General features: G+C 31.5%; 2 protein-coding genes across 4 annotated transcripts; both read right to left on the reverse strand.

Moving 5' to 3' along the window:
- Positions 1-1,881: 1,881 nt before the first annotated feature.
- On the reverse strand, positions 1,882-7,862 carry LOC128189972 (uncharacterized; the record flags this gene model as incomplete). The annotated part of the gene is made up of 5 exons (XM_052861817.1): positions 1,882-2,725; positions 3,131-3,313; positions 3,994-4,185; positions 7,025-7,077; positions 7,819-7,862. Coding segments are annotated over 5 exons (756 nt in total), but the record flags the coding sequence as incomplete, so codon positions are not given.
- A 2,731-nt stretch (positions 7,863-10,593) lies between these two features.
- Positions 10,594-13,962, reverse strand: LOC128186493 (cell death abnormality protein 1-like). Of its 3 annotated transcripts, none has more exons than XR_008243958.1 (5): positions 13,837-13,962; positions 13,253-13,305; positions 11,708-13,081; positions 11,540-11,604; positions 10,594-11,453 (listed from the first exon to the last, which is right to left on the reverse strand). XR_008243958.1 is itself a non-coding variant. In XM_052856283.1 (5 exons), exons 1-5 carry the CDS (start codon positions 13,929-13,931, stop codon positions 11,595-11,597), a joined length of 456 nt encoding a protein of 151 aa, XP_052712243.1. In that variant the 5' UTR covers positions 13,932-13,956; the 3' UTR covers positions 10,594-11,594. The 3 variants fall into 3 exon arrangements, 2 of the variants coding, with proteins under 2 accessions (XP_052712243.1, XP_052712244.1); XM_052856283.1 differs by having other exon boundaries at positions 10,594-11,604; positions 11,708-11,822; positions 12,899-13,081; positions 13,837-13,956; XM_052856284.1 differs by lacking the exon at positions 11,540-11,604 and having other exon boundaries at positions 10,594-10,934; positions 12,899-13,081; positions 13,837-13,956.
- Positions 13,963-15,556: the final 1,594 nt, after the last annotated feature.

The following is a 15,556-nucleotide window of genomic DNA, read 5'->3' on the forward strand; positions in this document are numbered from 1 at the left end:
TCTCGATGTAAATTCAACATACTTGATTTTCCGAGGTCGGTAGCGTGTTTCGGAGAAGGTCTGATATCCGAATTTTTCAGACCCGGAGCTACAGACCTGCAGCTAGCCTAATTAGTTCATGACATATACAAATTACATTACCAATTATGTGAAATTTTAAAAAAAAAGTGTAAAGTTTAAATATATCTTTTAAAGAAAAGAGGTCGCACTGTTTGATTAGGATTTTTTATCAAACAGATGCAAATTAACAAAAAACAAATCTGACTTTTAACCCCGAGCTTTTAACGATAAGGGAAAAGTTTTATAGATTTTATGTACGGTGCCCCTTATTGCCGAGAGAGATGCTGCGAACGTTAACTTAACCGCCTATGGAAATTGTATTAGTGTGATTATACCCATATAACTGTGTATGCAGTAAATAGGAAGCGAACCAATGTAATGTTTTAGTCACGATGCAGAATATTTACAGTTCCTAAAACGTTTCACTTTCCCACTTGAACGGTGAGTGAACGGTGAGCGCACTCAGAGCGAACGGTGAGCGCACGCTTACCGGAATTTGGTGTAGACTAAAGAACGGTGAAGTATCAGGCACGTAGCATCGGGGGGGGGGGGGGGAGGGGGCAGGGGGGCCTCCCCCCCCCCCCACACACACACACTTTTTATCGCAGAAACAAATTTTTTAAAATTTCTATATAAGAAATTGAATTATCATGGAGTTTCCCCCCTCCACTTTTTTGGGAGCATGTATTAAATTATATGAAAATAAGGAAATTATGATGGAAATAGAAGTTATATGCGATGCCCACCTCCCCCCCCCCCCTGGATTAGGATTTCGACGATTTTGGGAAAGTCATAATTTCCTTTTTCTTTTTTGCTTGTCAAGATTTTAGGATGAGTCGCCCCCCCCACCCACTTTCAGTAACGATGCTACGTGCCTGAGTATGAGCGAACGCAGAGCGCAACGTGAACGGTGAACGCATGGTGAACGATATGTGAACTCTTTGTGAACGCAAGATGATCTATTTATTCGGAGTGCATCCGGAGTTATCCTTAATTACATTGTATTTCATCGGTAAGCAGGAAAAGAAAAACCGCATAAACTACATGTACACTGCTTCTACATGTATCGTGAAAGTTTGCGAATCAATCCTATCCTATCCTTTATCTTGTATCCTTCATATTATCAACAAATAATATCTATCCTATCCTATCTAATGCCATATATGCTTAGGAATAAGAGTTAAACAAAACGAAATTGAAGACAATAATAGATTTAGCAACGAATTATCGAAAAATGTGATTATAAAAATGTCTAATAAATACCTAAATCGAAAATCTTTAGTACAAGGTACATATACTTAAAGACCTGGGCATCGGAAATATCAAATCGCGAAGTGTACACAGTTACGTTAACAAACAAATAAGTGATTACATTTTTGTTTTCATTATATATACATGTATGTATTATAACAAATAAAGCAGATAGAGAACCTTTGTTTATTGTTAAAACAAACTTTTTTCTAATTGTAAATCATTTTAGTTGATTTGTAATCGGCTCATTCGCTCAACGATTAAAGTAATCATGATTTGGGAAATTATTATTTTTTTATGAAACACTTTAAAACATCGCATTTATCGATAAATCGTAAACATGTTAGCGTGAATTATTGTATTGGTACATCTGGAATAACTTTGTTGTATTGTCATGGTAACGTAATGACTCTAGGCATTTGATTTGCCTCTGTTTCATAACTACAGTGGCAGGAGAACCTTTCGATTTTCAAAAAGGTCGTTATTTTTAAAATTTCCTAATATCTGTTATACATCAAATTTGATCAAATATTAATGGTTGGGATTGCTCCACAGGTGGCACAGTCTATGCTTTGCAGTCTCATGCCGGGAAGTGATTGATGGTAATGAGTGACATGTGGTATGTTATACGTATTTGTCAGTATAATAATCTTTAGTTCAGATGTTTCTTTTACATTTTGAATAAATGTAAAACAATGAACGAAAAAGAGAAATAAATACTTTGTAAGAGAGTATGCTGTATTAAAGACAAGAACATTTGTGAAACACCCATAATGTTGGTTGTAAGCTGCGCTCTTAGTTAACATATATAATAAAAGTTACTGTATTTATAGCTATTTTAAACTTTAGAATGTACAGTTTTTTTCATATTAATTAGTCAACAATCTATACAAGAATAAAGCATCAGCCAAGCAACAAATATGTACATGTATAAACATAAACAGAGATATAAGCGACAATGTTGTTTTAATCGAGACTTTAAATATTCTCACACTTGTTTTATATTGTTTTACAATATTATTGTAAGACGATGTTTGCACTATTACAATAGGCATTATTGAAACATAATTCATGATTACATATATTGAATCAAATCAACAAAACGAACGATGTTTCAAACTAAAGTGCATCTAAGATGCAATGTCGTCAGTGCAGACATCTCTCTTGTGGATAGGCATACTTGCCAAGCTATATACTTGATCACTCATTAACGTTCCGGTAAAATCTGCCTGCATTTCAACCAGATAAACATCTGGTGAGTTTGGCATAACGTTTGATTGGAAGAACAAAGCAACTCCTTGATCTCTGAGTGAAAGATTGTCGTACGGATATGTGGAGTCAGGTTCCTCATACAATTGATTCTCTCCGATACAACTTCTGCTACTCAAAGATGCAGAAACACGGCTTGTTTGGTCTAAAAAGAAACATAGTTTGATGAAAGTGAAGAACATTAATGAGATTTTAAAAAACAGGAAATTGAAACGTCATTAATTTACATTTTGCATATAAAATGTAATAAATTGTTTAATCTATATATTTGTGTAAATCTATTTGAAAACTTTACTAAGAATATATGATGTAATGTAAGTGGATACATGTATATTCTAAGTAAATTACATTGGAGTATTTACTCAATAAAATTGTTTTGTGTTATATCAGAATCAGAAAAAAAACCATTTATTTCAAACTTACTCTATTTACGATACGCTTGGATATTCTTTAGTTCCACTCATTAACGGAAATTAATATATCTAAGATATATTTTTTTTGTATAGCCACATGCACTTTTTTTCAGGGAAAGTTGTGTTTAACATCCCACCTGTTTCATATACAATTGATGCGTTTTCATTGCCTGTTCTGTGTCGAGCTTTAGTTTTCCCATTAAAACCCGATACAAATCTGGATTTGATCTGAAGAGCACCGATCATAGCAATAAGTATCAACAAAACCCAAGCGAGAATGAATGCAGTGTTGCGCCATGCCAAGTCTTCTTGGATGTTCCCTAAACATAATTATCATCGTAAAAAATTAGAATCGTTTAGCATTTTGATAGCAAAACATAATCTACAGTACGAGAAAAGTAAATCATTAACACAAGAAAAAGAACTGCAAAAAAAAAAAAAAACCCAAAGGACACATGAAGAAAATATAATGAACAGTAAAGCAAAATCTAAGAAGTGAGTAAAACTTGATATTAGTTTAAAATTTGGAAAATAAACATTTTACATCTGAAACAAGTTTATAGCAAAAATAATAAGTAATGCTCTGAAATTAATTGTAAATAAAAATTTAGCATCTCATTTTTTTACTACATATTTTTTTACATATGAAAAATTTAAAAAAATCAGTGATTTTTTAAAATGTGAAACATGAGATAAGTAGAAAAAGTGTAAATCACCGTTATCTATAAGGCAAATAACGGGTTGCATTTCACGTGTTTCTAAAGAAAAAGTTATAATTCAAGTTTTACTTAAGTATCATTTTCCTATTGATAAAAGACTAAATCACATTAAACCAACTAATCTTTTATTGCTAAGTGTTGCAAAGTGGCTTATGTCTGTAGCACGTTTATGGTATTGAGTAAATGATTAAATTAACATTTATTCTATCAAGTAAATCACAATGATGAGTTTAATCAAATGATAAATGATTTGTGTTTTTAAAAAAAAATCAATATCATACCAACATCAACGGGTACATTAGAAACGTTTTGTTTAGTAATCGAAAGGCCAGAACTTGAATTGTTAAGACACCCCTTGACGTTGTCACAGTATTGGTCAACTGAACTCATACACTTCGCCAAGCAGAGTCGACCATAAAAATTAGTTTTGCAGGGGCTGCTACAATTCAAGCCAAACCTCCCAGCAGGGCATTCTGAATATGTAAAAAAAAAATTCTATTTTCCTGCTACTTAAGAATGAAGATCGGACATTTGGTCAAACTATGTAAACTGAAAGGTAGCTATTTGTGATAGACAGATCTATGTCATTTTTTCACCTCCCCGTTGTCTATCAGTCAAACGTTTGCTGGTTGAATATAAATTTAAAATGACAATTACAAACTGTCAACCATCTCAAAAATCCGCAAAGCGACATAAAAATTTAAATCAGAGCAACATAGACCTCTTAAAAGATAGAGGTGGAATCAGGTGCCTAGGAGGAGTAAGCATACGCTGCCGACCGGTCGAATTCTCCGTTTGCTCAGTGTCAAGATCATAAAAAACGAAAGAAACCGTAGTGAATCCGGTGTATAAATAATGGTCTAGCAAGTATAAAAAACGTCAGTCATCATTTGTCATTAAAAAGCATTGTATTTGCTAACAAGGTCATTGCATGAACCATTGAACTTGCATAAAGATGATTTTAATCGAGGTTCTTAATAATCTTGTCCCAAAAACTTGTTTGTAAGTAACATGCCTCGTTTAATAAATTGTTCGTATGAAGAGCAGGCTCTGGCATAACGAATAAGCTGAGAGACATAAACCCCATAAGCAGATGATGATGGTACATTGCTACATAAGTAAGGGAAGTTGACGATGGAAAAACTAAAAGCATCACGTTTATCAGATAGTTTTCTTATTTGGTTACTATTAACGTCTTTTTCTGGTAAAATATCCAAATATGAAAAAAGATGTTTTGGAATCTGTGTTATATTTTATTTCAAGCTCACTGGGATTTATTGAGTTAACATAAGGGTGAAAATGATAGTTGTTAATGGATAAAACATCATTAATAAATCTAAACGTAGAGTTTAAGGCCACACCAAGAGCTTAATACTTTTCTTTCTGTAAAAGTTTAATCGTGTTTTACCCTGTTTACGTCTTCGTTAGCCAGGGGTTTTAGGTCCGCAAAAACTCGGTGACAAGATCCGTTTAATGATTGGCTGCAACTGCAAGTAGCTGATCCAATCGCATCGTTGTAAACAGCGCTAATAGATAAACTTTCAAAGAAACAAACATGTGATTTTTGGTAAAACATTCTGCACTTTTCACAAAAGTTGAGGCTAAAGTGCTACAGACAATTGTTTTCAAAAACCCCCCGATGGCAGCTTTCAAGCGCCCTAGAAACCTTAAGGACATGGTGGTAAGAACCAAACTAAAGAACCCTCTGCCTAATGGTGGCTTTAGAACTTGTTCTGACACCAGATGTCTGTTGTGCAAACACAGCTCTGGTGCAGACGACTTCTCTAGCCCCATTACTGGCCGTACTTACAAAATTTTCGCAAATACTTCTTGTCGTTCGGACAATTGTGTATATCTCATCAATTGTAAATTTTGTCAGAAACAATACGTAGGGGAAACAGGAGACCCCCGCAGGCGCATCAATAATCATCGTTCCACCATCAAAACTAAGAAAATTAAAGAACCCGTCGGGGAACATTTTAATTTAGATGATCACAAATGGGAGGACATGATGGTTTTGGTCATTGATCACAACCCTAACTGGACAGATGCGGAGAGAAAAAATAAAGAAAAATTTTGGATGCATAGACTGAAGTCATTCCGCCCTGACGGCATTAACAAATTAAGTGACTTCACCAAAATGAACATCAACTAAGTACTGATTTGTTTTCGTAGCAATATCACCATCTTCATCTTTTTCGGTCCATGTACAAACTATTAATCATGTTACTTATTCAAATTATTAGCTATTTCCTTAATCAGTTTTGGTTTTTTTTTTGCTTTATTTCACTTCCATTAGTTTTTACATTCATGATTATTTATGTGGTCTTTTACAGGGCCAATCTTCCCTACAAACTTTCACTACGAATTATCTTACTAGTACAACTTAATTAACAGCAACCCCCAATTAGCAAGTTAATTCGTTCGCGTTATCTTTCAGCACTTCTTCACAGACCGTCCGCTGCGTCGGACGGGATTTTTCTTTCTCGGGCTCGAATTCTTAAATATAAAGATGTAGCTGCCACGTTTTGATCCGGTGTTTAAACATTATCTAGTTTTTATATATTATTTAGTTTATTTTAGTGCTAGTTTTGTAGATGTTTTTCTTCTTTCTTATGTAGTTTTTATTTTGTTGTCCTGAAGAAGGGACGGGTTGTCCCGAAAATTTGACAATATTTTACTTTATTGTTCGTGTCGTTGGTTATTTTTAGTGCTTTTTTATATTTCATCTTATAACCTTGTATCTTTTGATCCGACACTTTAGATAACGAGTGTTGTTGGTTTGCTAGTGCTTCTTATATATATATATATATATATATATATATATATATATATATATATATATATATATATATATATATATATATATATATATATATATATATATATAGATAGGTTATATCTAGTCAACATGTTTTCAAGTTGTATTTATTCCGGAGTGTGTATATAACCCGTTGTTTCATTCGATGCTAAAAAATGTAAATATACAACGGGCGCAACTCAAGGTGCTCGTTAGATAGCGCCACCGCATCACCAAGTTTTCGTAATGAGATCTGCCAAGGGCTTATGGGGAGAAAAGTAGACCGAAAACCCTTGGCTATCGAAGATGCTCTGTTTAGGATAATGCATCCAATATGTATAAGCTTCATTGCGCGTCTTATCAAAACTTGAATTGATATTGATTATATGTAGGAAAGTTCAATATGTTGAATTCCCACATTTTCAAAACAAAATACAAACAATTCCGTGATGCTGGATTTTATAAATTGATACAAACACTTTAAACTAAGATTGAAAAACAAGATTAAATACCTTCACACGTGCCATTAACTCCAAGGTAACCAGCACAGCATCGCGTTTCAACACTAAAATAAATCAAGCTCATTAATCAATTTTCCTCTCATTATTTTTGTTTAATGAATTGGCTGCAAATACTGTAAAATGGCTTTTTTAAAATCATTTAGAATACAATCTTTGTGTGATTACTATTCTAACTTCTCTATACAAATAAACAAATTGGAATATATTTGTATGAAAATGGTCATTACTTCATTTATGAACAATGTTCTTTATTTACCTATTTATTTCTTTTTTGACAGAGATATATAAAGGTTAAACAAATTCTGTTTAAGGTTTATTATACGACTCATTATTTTGATTGTACATCTATAAGGAAAGCATGATAGAAGGTTGAATACTTTAAAATTTTGAACTAAAAAATAACTTAATTAACGTACCTTTTTTCTTTTAAAATGCTTAGACATTTTTTCTATAATTCAGCATCTAGTTTATCATTTTACTAATAATCTGTGATTTGTTTATCACTTATCAATATATTTATTTGAGCAATTATCTAAGAAACAGAAATACATATAGCACAATACTATAGATAAACTTTTAGGCAATAATTACTAAATGGTAATAAAATTGAAAAAAAAAATGCAATTTGATTTTTATTAGGATTCAGACATCGCGAGAAATAGAGATATTGCAAAATTTGAACTCCCGGTTAAAAAAATAACCGTTGTTTACCCAATCAAGTTAACGACCATTAGGCATGAGGAAAATCTATCTGTCTCGAGACATATTACAAAAAAATACATTACCTCCCTTCACATACTGTGCTTTTTCCATTACTGCTGCAGGTAACCGTTGTGTAGATTTAAGGAAGGAGTCTTTTTATTATCAAACATACATCTTATAATAAGAAATGCATGAAATTTTGACACAGTCAAACGGATCATATTACTTAATGATTCTATCAGTTTAATTAAATTTGACCTTTTTGTTTTCGGATAAAGGTCAGGTCAAGGTCACTACCTTTTTCCTCAACGTAAAGAGTGATAAAAATAAGTGTAGCTCTTTATAGTTCTGTAGACATTTGTTTAAGATTTGAAGATTCAAATCTTCAATGAAATCATAGACCATGAGAGTGTCTATCAGCTTATACTACTAAATTGGAATAAATGTTTATACTAAAATTGATATTGCTTAGCCCGCATTTCCTCTAATTTTCTTAAATTTTGAAGAAATTTTGATTATTTTTTTATGCTTCCAATAATACAATATTTCTAATTTTTATGTATTATGAAGACTTTATATAAAGACATAAATTGACAGAAAAGCTAATATATTGACCGTTTCATAAGAGAGAAAAACTGATTTTAGTGATTTTTTCACAAAAATCAATGTTTAGAATGGGCGCTTTAAAAAGCTAATAAAAATGTTAGGCAAATCATATTTTAAAAACATATTCTGAAACCCAAGTATCATATTATTAGTTCACATTTGTAAAAAAAATCCAACATTATTGTTATTGTTTTTAAAATGATAAAACAGACTCATTATATATATATAATTTGCAGCAATTCTGAATTGCGCAACATGTGATATTTTCCTACGCTAAAAATATAGTCCTTGTTCCATTCTAAATATTGATTACATTTTTCTATGCCAAGTTGTATGATAGTGAAAAAGAAAGAAAAATATACTATTTTAATTTCCTTTCATCTTGATTTAATGAACAGTTAATCAAATTTACGTTTGACAAGTCGAAAACCAGAAAAGACTCCTTCCTTAAAAGCGTTTATTTCTCTTACTACTAAGGAAAAAGTACTTTTTCTGTTGCGATAGTCAAGTCCTCTTTCTGACCATATTTAGGACTATATTTGGTATGGTCGAATATCTGCCCCCAATTTTAACCAATTTCTAAGTAGTGTGACATTAGTTTCGGATGAAAATCAAATCTTCATAATTCATTGTACAGAAGATGCCTATTATTTTGATCTTGATTTTAGTCATCACTGCTCAGTCGCTGTCAATCTCTGACGTCACCAAAATAACAAAACAAATGAAAATATTGTCATTTTGTCTTTATATTTTGCTTTCGGAAGTATAGAGCGAAGGCCTGCTCAGCTTCGATTTTAAAATATTTTTTCTTTGTATAAATATACACATCATACTAAAAAATGGTACTTGAGCAAGCCTGCGCTCAGTGGTTACAAGTCGAAAAACCCTCGGAAAACACCCATATTTTGCTACAAAACATTGATTTATCAAAATAAGACAATCTTCATGACGTCATTTCTACATTATGACGTCACTGTGGTGACAACTTTTTACGCACTTTTTTCCACTATGATTTCAACTATCTTCTACATCATTTTTAAAATGCATTGAAAAATGGTATAATACCGCACAAAGTCCTTTGGAGAATATCAGGCTTGTAATGCGACAGGAGTAATCGCTACAGGATGTTGTTTAAAGCAATCTATTATCATATTTTAGCAATCTTAATCTAGTAGAGATCAAAACTTGTTTAACGTTTTCAAAAGATAACACTTTGTGAAAAAACAAATATGTATAGGATACAAATTTTACCAGCTGTTATAACTGGGATGATGAGTTTAGATATCTATGATTCATTTTACTTAATTTCTATGTGTTTATTTTGGTATTTTTAAAATTAGCACAAATAGAATATATTCCTGTTTCCACTATAAAGCGGAAAAGGACACATTTTGAACATTTCCCTGTCTCCTATATTAAGGAAGATTACATTCGGTGTCAAATATTAGGGTTAAGTAAAAAAACCCTTTTGGAAGAACTTGGCAAAGTTTTAGTCATCTTTTGCCCTGCTTTGATGTAATTTTTCTAAATTCTCACAATAAATTTAAAAGTTACATTTATTACACATATATACATTATGATTAAGAACCTATAACAAGGTTACCTAATTAGACTTTCACCGGGTAATTGTAACGTCATAAACAGTGCCTTTTCTCATCTTTTTCTTAAAACTGAACAGAAAACACCAAATCAGCAGTAGTTTGTTTGAAAAGAATAGAAAACAATGTCCGCAGCCGTTGACCAAGATAAAATTCACATTACAACTTAAACATGTTATCGTTGACAAAGTCTGAGGAGACATATTTTACTCTTAAACAATTATGAGACAATGTGTCGGTTTTCATCATTTTTGACTACATCTTGAAAATATGCCAACATGTTGGAGTCATTAATTATTCTTTTTTGAAAACAGGGTAAAAATGGCCTACATGGTATTTTATATACAGTCACGTTTTCAAGATGGTATATGTGTATTTTCATAAGATTTAAACACCTTTTGAATTTATGGGCAAATGTTGAAAGAAACTGTTTCTTCCTCTTTAATATTTATTAAATGTCAATGCTTAAAAAGTGATTGTTATCGTTCACAAATAAAACGCGGTTTGAGTTACATTACATGATGAACCATTGAATGATAAAAAAAAATCATGACATAAATGAAATAAATCTTACTTATTTAACGCCCCCCCCCCCCATTAAAGATAATTCAGTATAATATAATAATGTACTAAATTGGTATGTAACTTGTTTATTAACAATTTATTCATTTTAACGCATTTCATCATAATAGTCAATAAATAATATTATAATATTTGGCAAATATACACATAAACATCGTATACATGCAACAAAAAATCCGAGATGATTTTGTACATGACCAAAATATTATTTTCATTTTGTTTAGGTACATTGTATTATCCGCTATTATGAAACTGCAAAAACAACGCTATAACATAATCATTTACAAATGAAATTGATATTGAGGTATAATTTTTGATTGAAATCTTAAATATCTTGATATTTATGATATAAATTTAATATTTAAAGGAATATTACACATCGTGTACCAAACTACCAATATATCTCCCAATATCTGAAAATAAAAGAAAAATTTCTTATATATCATCACCATTGTCTGCTTTTTCTCTTGTTTCAATGATCTGCGAACAAGAACCATACTCTGGCTGACTGGCCTTTGAATTTTTTTTTTCATCAATACAAACAAATTCCACAAAGTCATATTCATCGTCAGTTTTAATCTTGTTTGGATCGTAGAGTTCTGCAGTTGACGGATCTAAATCAACTTTTAAAGACAGAATACTGTACTGAATAGGCACATGCAATTACCCATAACTTGATACTGAGCCATGTCCATCATCTGTTTCTATTTCCGAATCCAAATTCATTTACTGATGTTTGTATGTATTTATTATTTCCTTGTCTTTAAAATATGGCGCCAAATGAATACTTTCAGCGGCACTGATTAAATCCGTATCTATCGTTTTAGAAGTCCGTGAGTCGCCACGCAAATTATCCGAAATATATTTTGTTTTTCGTGGGGAATGCTCAAAAAATGATTGAGAAGCGGTTTCTTCAATATTCCTAGAAGCAACTTAAAAAGTATTCTATTGTATATAAATTATAATATTTCGACTCACACATTTATTCATTCTTATTTATTATTTGATTTGAAATTACCGCATTTCTTGTCATGGCCTCCCTTCACGAACTGAAATTGCGAATGGAATTGAATCTATTTTGCTCTACAACATAAACACAAGCACAATTTTGTTTTAAATAGCTTTTTGAATGCTAGTTCTTTTATTTTTCATATTTTTTAAAAACATTTCCTTAAAAATACTAGACCTTAATTTAAAACTGATTATTCCTGTCGTAGACAATCCAATTACAGTAGACAAAAGAAAAGCAAATATTGTGATTTTCCACCCAGAAGTGTTTTGGGTGAAGGCCTGATTGGTCGCTGAAAAAATTTTATAATAAGAATTACCAGTTGGTGCTTTGCTTATCAAAAATGTTCGATCAAGGTTTCTTACAGTTTGTACTAGCATGCTGTAACTAATAATACCGAGCGCAGCGAGAGGCGGGCGAAGCCCGCCTCGCGAAGCGAGGATTAATGGTAACACGTATATGTAAGAGAATCAGTGAAAAATGAATGTTGAATCAGGGGTACTAAGGCAAAAAAAAAATTCTTCCAGCCATGGGCGCCGCCATATTGGCAGCCATTTTGTTTTTAAAAAGTTAATTCGATCATTGATTGACTGGTACTTACCGATGTTTATTGCCCCTAAACTCGATTTAAGAAGTTCCAGTGTTTCAATAGAAGGTAATTTGAATTAAAAGAAATTAAAAAGGAAACCAGATAAGTTTCAATGGAGCTTTTATCAAGAAACACGACTTGTTCTATGTATGTCTTATCCAATTATCAGATGGAAAATAAAAACATTAACGTCAAGGAACTGATCTTTTAGACACTGAACAAAGTATGCAATTTTATTACAGCGGCATTCATATGAATTAAATTGATGAACAATAAATAAAGAAACAAAAAAAATTCGGAATCACGTAACTCTCTTCGGCTATTTCCAAAGACAAAACTTGACCGTTTTACGTCTGAAATATGACGTCATAATGTAGACTGAGCACGCGACGTTTAGTTTAACTTTGACGAATAATGGTATGAGTAGGCAGGCGGGTCCTACTGTGTGCGTTTTAAATAGATTTTATCATACAAAAATCAAACTGTACTGTGTTAAATCTGCGCTCGGTCCAACGGTCACACCGTTTACATATTAATAAAATGTATTTATCACCCGTTTCACTCCTACACATCGCAATTCAAAAATTAAAATAACAAATAGCCTGCATGGTGTAACAATTCCGCTTACATAAACACGTTTTCATATATAGTTTGTTCTTTAAATATTTCATGCAAGTTAACTGCAATTAAATTTATTGTCTTACTTATTCTTAAAAACTACTTCAATCATGTAAAGTTGTAAAACATATTTTTAGAATTTCGTAATATGTTGTTCAAACCTGCAGTTCTATTTGATACAAGAATAATTGACTTTTCTGTGACATTTTCTTTTTGTACACATCCAAAAGCCGGAGAACAGTATTGATGAATGGAACAGTTACACGATTTTTTACAGAATCGTCCAAAGTAATCTTGTGGGCACGCCCAGCTGCAGTTTACACCATATGTTCCTAATGGGCATTCTATACAAGAATATTGAAGAAAGTAAAGATCAATAGTAACATTTTAGATTATTGAAATATTTATTTTATTGGTTTTATCTCCTTTCCAATTTTCTTATGATTAATGTAAGTTCTTCAATAAGTTTAGAAAACATAATTGGTTTTATACAAGGACCTTGTTATTGCATTTACCTTTGCATTGGTGATTTTCTCTATAGTAATTCGCACAACACAAACCACTGATGCTGAAAAAATATTCAAAATGAATTTTAAACCTCAATCTAAATGAAATATTTATATCAATTCAAAGTAAAGTCTTTACTTATGTTACAGTAAAGACTTTTGAATCACTTCCAATCATAATGAATGTAAGTAGTGAACTAAATTAACGGGTACAATTCCGCCAATCTCAAGAATTTGCCTGCATTTTTTGTAAAATTCACTTTTTAACTTTGTTTTCCTATACTACAATTATTAAGCAAGTTTGTGAATTAAACTGAAAGCAGTGTTAGTTAAATAATTAATCTAATCATTATACACATAAAGTATATACAAGAAAGATACATTGAACAAAAGGCTAAATGGTATTTTCAGTTTTTCCATTTGAGTTTAAGGTACAGATAACCAAAGTGTGCAATTTAGTTTTACACAGACCATACAAAGACATCACAGGATGCAAAATGCAGGAAAAAAAAATAAAAAACAAGAAGGAATAAATTGCAAACTTGAATAAAATGATGGAATAAAAATAGAATGTTTGGTGTTCTTTTACTTACTTGTCACATTCTAGAGAGCCCGTCAAATTTCTGATATGAAATATAACAAATATAAAAAAAAGTAAGAGAACATGGGGAAAATGAAACTCCATCATACTTCTAGACACTGCCTGCACTATGTTTCATTTACACGGAAGGTATTGTGTTTAATGAAATAATTGAGGAAATACTAATAAAAATAAGTGTTATTTGAAAATCATTAATTATAGTTTATGAAAACAATAAAACTATTAAATTCAGTATCAGAACTATTGATCTTTAAACTCAGGACAAATCATTTCAAGTTGTAATAAAATTTCAAAATTTGAAATCAATTTAAAGCAATATGAGCTGCAATTTTGATGTTGATTTTTTATTTCATGAAAATGATATTTTCTTAACTGAACAAAAAACATTGTTTTTAAATTTCTTTTAGCCATATTTGTGTGGAACTTGCCATTAAGAAGCTTTAGTTTTGCCTTCAGAGCAAAATTTAATTATTGTATTTTTGTACAAAAAATTGATTTGGTATATATTCCTTAGAAGAGAAATCTTTCCTTCGACAAAAATTAATGATGTTTTCAAATCTTACTTATCATAAGAATTTAAATTATATGCAGACTTAACATACTAGCAGGTTTTTACAGCAAAATAATATTCTAAAAAATACAGCTCATATTGCTTTCAATTTTTATTTTAAACCGAGATTATTTTTTTTCGCGCATGCTCACTATGTGATACGATTGAAATGTTTCGAGGGGTGCATATTTCTGCCGAAAAAAACAAATTTTAATGCATTTATTGATCCCAAAATAGTAAAACTCATGTTGAGAGATTAATGTAATGACTATGTGGTGTTTTGCGGTGATTTTATGATATAAAACCTGATATAAAACCTCTGAATTTTTTTAACAAACTGAAGGTTCCTTTCTCCGACCAAAACGCGGTGAATTTAACTCATACTAATATTTCAATGTCTAACTTACAAACCAAAAACATAAACACAAAAAACAGAGCGCAACGGGATAGCATTTTCCACCAATAAAAAAGAAAGCGGAAGTCTCGAATGATGTCAACTAAATGAGATAATGGAAACTTATTTGGAATAATTTTAATTTTGAACTTCTTTGTATTAAATTTTCAGTTACACTAGATGAAATGGAAGACTTAAATTATTTACCAAAATTATTTAAAATTAGAAAATTGATAAATCAATGGAAGTCATGAAAATTAATCCTATTGGTCAAATAACGATAATCAAGACACTAATAATATCGAAGTTAAACCATCTAATACTAGCATTACCAAACCACAAACCTGAACACCTAGTTCATTTAATCAATTCTTTTAAGATGCATTATAAGGTAGTTCTTATTTGGTTGAACAGTAAAACAGACTGTTTTAAAAATACATTTTGTAGTGTGTTTTTGATTTATAAATAAAAATCAAACTGTACGACTGATTTACTTGAAACCGCCTGACTACGCATCATCAATGAATAGCTTAACCAAGTGAATTGATCTTGTACCTTCATTTAACAAAACAGATGGACATTTAAAAACTCAGTAGTTACCCGCCCTTTTGGTCATGTTTGCTGTGTTGTTTAGACTTTGAGAACACTGACACTCATCCTCACAACACGACCGGAGAAATAAACTGGACACAGGGCGCTGGAGTTGTCATCGTATGTTCCCGCCGGACACTCTAAAATAACTAGAATTTGTGCTAGAGCTGCAGAAGT

The sequence above is a fragment of the Crassostrea angulata genome, chromosome 6 (genome assembly GCF_025612915.1).
Source record: "Crassostrea angulata isolate pt1a10 chromosome 6, ASM2561291v2, whole genome shotgun sequence".
Lineage (NCBI taxonomy): Eukaryota > Metazoa > Mollusca > Bivalvia > Ostreida > Ostreidae > Magallana > Magallana angulata.